Source organism: Nicotiana attenuata, unplaced genomic scaffold, assembly GCF_001879085.1.
Source record: "Nicotiana attenuata strain UT unplaced genomic scaffold, NIATTr2, whole genome shotgun sequence".
Taxonomy (NCBI): domain Eukaryota; kingdom Viridiplantae; phylum Streptophyta; class Magnoliopsida; order Solanales; family Solanaceae; genus Nicotiana; species Nicotiana attenuata.
Window position 1 is genome coordinate 291258 of NW_017671261.1, and position 7460 is coordinate 298717.

Here is a 7460-nt window from a genome sequence, read left to right on the forward strand (position 1 = left end):
TTTATTTCCAGAAAGAAGCTATTGGAAAAGAACCTTCAATTGCGGAATTTTATTTTCAGACTCATCGCACAAAAAATAAAAAATGTTGGGTAAATGAGAAAGCTGAAGCTGCTTATGTAAGTGTTCCTTCTTTTACTTTTTTTCGAAGCATTACCTCAGTGACAACATATGATATATTTGCTCAGATCAAACAATTGCTCAACTAAACTCAACAAGAGCACACGTTATTTCTGAATTCTGTGTAAACTTGAATCCGCTGCTCGTTAGATGCTGGCCTGCTGCTCGTTAGAAATTTAAAATGATTTCCTTTTAATAAATTGTTGACATGTGATAAGAGTTTTTTTTATACCATTAGTGTAATTTAACATATTTCTATTCTAGTTTACCAATTAATACTATATTAGATAGAGTTGTCTCAATACCCTTTAAGTGACATGATAGCATAAACATTTTTACCATCGTCAATGCATAGAACTTAAAATCACTTAAATCTTGATATTTCTTTTATCAAAAACATAGAGGAAAAGATCTGTTGCTGACCTACTAGTGCAAACTTGGAATTGCAATTGTACTGTTGGTTGTTCATGCTTCCTTATCAAACTTGTTGGCCTTCTTGCTTAGATTAAGTATATTTCCTAAGGCTTACTTCATGTACTATCGTTATGGACATAATTTTTTAAGTTATGGATGTTGAGAATTGAGAAATGAACTTTATTTACATAGAACAAAATATAGCAGTGCCTTACCGTGGAGAAAGTGCCGCTTAATATTCTTCTTTAATTGCCTGGTTCCATATATTTCACGCACAATACTCATCTGTGAAATGCTTTATACAGAGTGCTAGCTTAGCACAGCGTGTCCACTGTCCACTCTCTATCTACATCATCTATTTACGTTTGTAAAATATTTCCTTTTATTGGCATTATATAATTTCTCAAATAACTTACTTTGGTGCAGAATAATTTTGAAAGAAAGAAACAAGAACTATCAGCTTCTCAAAGTGCATCAACTGATCAGGTAGGTGACACTAATTCAGCAAGCCAATTAAGTGAAATGGATATTTGGGTGCAATCTATTGGTGGAAAGAAAAAAGGAAAGGTTGCAGGCCTTGGCTCCTTGGGTCGATCAGTAAAAGCACTTAAGCATTCAACATCTACTTTACCAGGAGAAATTGATGAGATGATTAAATCTCAGGTGCATGCTTCCAATGCTAACTTATATGCTCAGTTGCAAGAAGAGCGGTGCAAAAACAAAAAAATGAGGAAGGAATTAGACTTATTGAAGAAGTATGTGAATTTCAATGCATCATCTTCAAATGAGTTATCATCTCAAGAAGAAAATCAAGAATCCGAGGATGGAAGTGACAATGACTCTGATAATGTGAATGAAAGTGGTTCTAACCCTGTAATGTGAATGAAAGTGATTATAATTAGGATTGAGATGTTCATTAGACTATTAAGTTTTACATTTGGGATATTTTGCTTTTTGATGAAGGATTATATGTTATTAATATTAATGTTATGAATTTGGGATATTTTGCTTTGTGATGAAGGATTATATGTTATTATTATTAATGTTATGAATTATGTTTTTTCTTTGGAATTTACATGGTGATTTACCTACGAATTATTACTTGGGAATTTTTTCTGGGATTTTACATGCAAATATTTCATGGGAATTTTCTTGCGAAAATATACTCCTGCGGATTTTACTTGGAATTTTCCTGCGGAATATTATTCATAAATATTCACAAGAAAATCCCTTTCGTCCATAAATTTTAACCTCAAAATTTCCTACGGACTTACTTGAGGATCTTCATGGGGAATTACCTGCGGATTTCTTCCTACATAATTTCCCAAGAAAAATCCTTTTGTTTACGAATTTTTACCAAAATACACCTGCGATTTTTTTGATATGTTTCGCTGATAAATCCGCAAGTAAGTTACATGGGGACACAAAATCCCCAGGTAATATACCTGAGGAAATTTTAATTCGCAGGTAATAATTACCTACGAAGGTTTTTCCAACGGATTTATTTTGGTAGGAAATCCGCAGCAAATCATATTACCTGCGGATATTTTTATATTATCCTTAGGAAAATCCCCAGGTAATCCGCCTTTTTCTAGTAGTGTTGTCGAATAACTGAGAAGAGATAGAAGAGAAGAATGAGATAAACGAGTATATCCAGATTTTTGTTGTTTGTTGTACAATAATCTTTGAGTTGTGGAATTACATACAAATAGGATGGTTATTTTACTACATATTGAATAATTCCGTCTTTTTACTAACGAATTTTTAGCTATTGCAGTAAGTGTAGAAAAGAAAAGAATATCTTGAACGTCATGGACAATCCTAGAAATAAAAGATGGATGCATTGCGATAGAGTTAGTAAAGAATATTTTGATGGAGTAGATGATTTTATAAACCATGCCTTTTCTATAAAACAAGATGGGGAACAAATTCTATGTCCTTGTATGAAGTGTGTGCTTATCCATCAAGTTAATCGGGCTACAACATATGATCATCTTGTGATTAATGGTAGTATGCCATCATATGATACTTGATTTTGTCATGGTGAGTCTTTAAAGGGATCATCAAGCAATGCTCAAACAAATAGTCGAAGCCAGTCAACTCTAAGGGGCGATGATATGACATGAATGATACATGATGCCTTTGGAGGCTTTACACAGTTCATTAGTGAAAGTGGTGACGTAGATCATAACTTACAAGAGAATATTGCTCATCCATCTGGAAATCAACCTCATGTAGAGGTGGATAAGTTTGAACGGCTCATGAAGGAGGCAAATGAAGAACTATATCCAGGATGTAAGAAATTTAGCAAGCTGTCCTTTTTGCTGCATATGTGTCGTACAAAATGCATGTTCAAATGGTCAAATGAATCTTTTAATACTTTGCTTGGACTATTGAAGGATGCGCTGCCTGAAGGGGAAAAATTGCCTCCTTCTTTCTATTAGACCAAAAAGATAGTTGAAGGCTTGGGCATAAAGTATGAAAAAATCCATGCTTGTCCCAACGATTGCATGCTTTTTAGGAAAGAGTTTGCTAATAAGAATATGAATGAATGCAAAGTTTGTGGGGCTTCTAGATGGAAAAACGATGCTAGAAAAATTCCAGCCAAGGTCCTAAGGTATTTTCCTTTAAAACCGAGGCTATAGAGATTGTTTATGTCATTAGAAACTTCCAAAACAATGCGATGGCATCATGAAGAGAGCAACAAAGATGGAGTTCTACGACATCCTGCAGATTCTGAAGCTTGGAAATTTTTTGATTATAAATATCCTAAATTTGCTGGAAACCTCGCAATGTGCGCCTAGGATTAGCTTCTAATGGGTTTAATCCATTTGGCACAATGCGAACTGTTCACAGTACATGGCCAGTGATTTTAATGCCATATAATCTTCCACCATGGATGTGCATGAAACAAGAGTTTTTTATTCTGTCCTTACTTATTCCTGGACCAAAAGCGCCTGGAGATAATATTGATGTCTTTTTGCAACCTCTAATAGAAGAGTTAAATGAATTATGGGATGGTGGTGTAGAAACGTACGATGCCTCTACTAAGGAGATATTCCAAATGCGAGCAGCTCTCATATGGACGATAAATGATTTTCCAGCATATGGTACTCTCTCTGGATGGTGCACTTATGGTAGATTTGCATGCTTGTCTTGTAATATAAACACTCAATCTAGAAGGCTCAAACATGGCAGAAAGTTTTGTTATATGGGGCATCGCCGCTTCTTGAAGTCAGGAGACAAATATCGGAATGATGTAAAATCATTTGATGGGACTAAAGAAACAAGATCTGCACCTTGTCCAGTAACTGGTTCAGTAGTACTGAATCAAGTTAAAGATATAAAATTTACTCTTGGCTAGTCAAGTGAAGCGGTCAATGGGGTGATGAAAAACACATGGAAAAAGAGAAGTATTTTTTTGATCTTCCTTATTGGAAATTTAACTTGGTGCTCCATATTCTTGATGTGATGCACATAGAAAAGAACGTGTGTGATAACATAATTTATACATTATTGGATCTTGGTAAAACGTCTAAAGACAACTTAGAGGCTCAATTGGACTTGAAGGTGTAACGACCCGACCGGTCGTTTTAAGCTTTTGCACTTTGATCGCCAGTTCTCAGGCACGACTTGCCCCGTGTAATGTATTATGACTGATATAAATCATTGGTTTTGGTTTTAGGAAAAAAAAATCAGAATGGATTTGAAAGAACAGTTTCAATTGAAAGCTTTGAATTTGAAAGGTTTGACCAAGAGTTGACTTATTTGTATATGAGCTCGGATCGAAATTTTTATGATTTGGTTAGCTTCGTTGGGTGATTTATGACTTAGGAGCGTGATCGGAATTTGCTTTTGGAGGTCCAGAGTAGAATTTGGCTTGAATTGGCGAAGTTGAGATTTTGGTGATTTCCGGTTAGTAGGTGAGATTTTGATCCGGGAGTCGGAATGGAATTTCGAGAGTTGCAGTAGCTTCGTTATGTCATTTGGGATGTGTGTGCGAAATTTCAGGTCATTCGGACGTCGTTTGGTCGGGTTTTTTATCGAAAATTCGATGAGTTTTGAGAACTTCAGAAAATTGCAGGTTTCAGTTGCTGGATTTTTGTTCATTGCGATCACGTTGGCTCTCTCGCGATCACATAGAAGCCTTGGAGGGAGCAGTTAAATTGTTCTTCGTGTTCGCACAAGTAGGGATGCGATCGCAAAGTGTAATTTGGCAGTGCATTGCGTTTGCATGGGATCAGTTGCATTCGCATAGGGTTAATTCTGGGAGTTGAGCTTTTGTGCTTCGCGATCGCGAAGGTTTTCCCGCGATCGCATAGAAGAAATTATGCCTGGGCAAAATGTTTTTAAAATCATCTTGTTCGCGAATGTGGGTCTATTTTCACCCATAGCTGCTCATTTTTGGAGATTCTTGAAGGAAATTAATGAGGGATTCAAGGGGAAACGACTTAAGGTAAGAATCTTGGTCTTAAAACCCAATTATATTGTGAAATTCACCTAGAAATTCATGGAAACTAAGCCTAAAATTGAAGAACTAAGGCTTGAGAAATTGGACTTTTAAATTGGGATTTGAAGGACCATTTGAGGTTGGATTTGAGAACTTTTGATATGTATGAACTCGTGGGAAGATAAGGAATCTATTGATGTAAAATTTTTTGAGTTTTGAGGAGTGGGACCGGGGCTCGGGTTTTTGTAATTTTGGGATTTGTGCCCGTTATTGATTGTTTTCGCTTGGGCTGTGTTCCCTTAGCATATTGTGATGTATTCATTCTGATTTTGGATAGATTCGACGTGCGTGGAGGCCGATTTGAGGGGCAAAGGCTTCGCGAGCTAGAGATTTAGCCGGTTCGAGGTAAGTAATGATTGTAAATACTGTCCTGAGGGTTTGAAACCCCGGATTACACATCGTTGTGCTATGTTGAGGTGACTTACACGCTAGATGACGAGCGTGGGGTAGAGCACCGCTGGGGATTTTGACTTAATCCATCCCGAATGATTATTTTATTGCATATTTGATAGTTAATTGATTGATATTATTATGTCTTGGGCTGTATGCCATGTTTGGGGCCTCGTGCCGACTTGTTGAGACCCTTAGGGGCACTTTTACTATTTTTCCTCACTCTATTTGTTATAAAAGCATATCCTCAGTCATGTTCTACCTGTTTATTGTTTGAATCTGGTCTTATCACTATATTCTTAAAAATGTGAAAACTGTTTGGGCTGAGTTCCCTGTTTTACTGATGGTCTGAGTGATCGTGAGTTGATGACTGGATAGATCGAGGGTCTGATTGTGAGGTTGATGACTGAGATAGACTGAGAGCCTGATGGTGAGGTTAATGATTGAAAGAGGCCGAGGGCCTGACTGTGAGGATTATATATATCTATGGATCGGGCTGCGCGCCGTAGCAATATATATATATATATATATATATATAAATATGTATATGGATCGGGCTGCACGCCGCAGCAATATAGCGCTTGGGCTATCGGAGCCTCTCCGGAGTCTGCACACACCCAGTGAGCGCAGTCGACTATATATATGGATCGGGCTGCACGCCGCAACGGTTACTATATGGTACCTATTGAGTGTGAGTGCTGAATGTGAGCACTGATTGATAAGAGTTGAGTCACGAGTGACTGAGAGGCTTGCCCGAGGGGCGTTAGATATATACATACATTTGAGTGATGCTTTGCCTGAGGGGCCTGGTTATGAACTTATTGATTTTCACTCCTCTTTAAGTGAGTTTCTATCAAATATGTTTAATTATTGAATGCTTTCACTCATCTTTACACTGAGCCTATGTCGCAAACGTTGAATAAATGTTTTTAAATAACTTTCTTTTAAGCTGGGGTTTATGAGATGTTCAGAACTTAATCACTGATTTGGCTTTTTGTTATTTCCACTGAGATTTTCTTGTTATGAGATGTTTATGACTCTTGTTTTGCCCGAGGGGCCGATTATAGTTTTATCTCTTTTATTATAAATGGCATTGAACCCTACTGAAACTGTTGGAAGGTATTTTAAATGATTTTTACCAAAAGCTGGATTTTAAATGAGGCGATTGACTCGTATTCTGATTTAGAAAGCCTGTTGTGCTTATTGAGCCTAACATAAATGTGGATTCAATGTTTCCTACTGCTCAGTCTTTATTTACTTTTATTACTTACTGGGTTGGAGTACTCACATTACTCCCTGCACCTCATGTGCAGATTCAGGTATTTCGGAACCCGGTAGCGGGTGTTGGTTGCTCAAATGTGGAGTCATCAGAGTTAGAAAGGTGGCTGCACGACGTTCGCAGCACTGCTTCCTTCGTCTCATTTTCATTTCTGTACTTAGTACATTTTGACTGTCTTTGTTGTATTCAGACCTTGATAGGTGCTCATGGCTAGTGACACCCCGATGTCGGGCTTGTATATTGTTTCGCACTGTTCATTTAGATTTATATGATGAAATGTTGTTAATTAAGGGCTTAAAATGACTCTAGACGATTAAAGGGTTATATGGGTGTTGTGTCGGCCGGCCTTGTCTTCACGAGAGGCGCCATCACGACCGGGCCGGTTTGGGGTCGTGACAAGTTGGTATTAGAGCCTAGGTTACATAGGTCTCACGAGTTATGAGCAGGTTTAGTAGAGTCTCGCGGATCGGTACAGAGACGTCTGTATTTATCCTCGAGAGGCTGCAGAACCTTTAGGAAAACTTCACATTCTTGAATTCTTATCGTGTGTCCCTGATTTAGCTTGAAAAGTAACTCTTCAAATTCCTTCCACGTGATCGTATGCGCGCATGAGCGCTCAGTATCAGATGTGCCTTGATGGCTTGTGATTCCCCGATCGAGGGGCGAGATGTAATCTCTGTGAGTTTGTGTTGGGCCAGTCTGAAGTATTTGAGGCCGGATCTTTGCCTATGGCTTGAGTACCGAGGTGCT

The 7460-nt window shown here is 37.8% G+C and overlaps 1 protein-coding gene across 1 annotated transcript; it reads left to right on the forward strand.

The window, feature by feature from the left end:
• The first annotated feature begins 1053 nt into the window (after positions 1-1053).
• LOC109207129 lies at positions 1054-2975 on the forward strand. The gene is made up of 2 exons (XM_019370009.1): positions 1054-1404; positions 2691-2975. The coding sequence occupies exons 1-2, from the start codon at positions 1054-1056 to the stop codon at positions 2973-2975; spliced, it is 636 nt and encodes a 211-aa protein (XP_019225554.1).
• The last annotated feature ends 4485 nt before the right edge of the window (positions 2976-7460 follow it).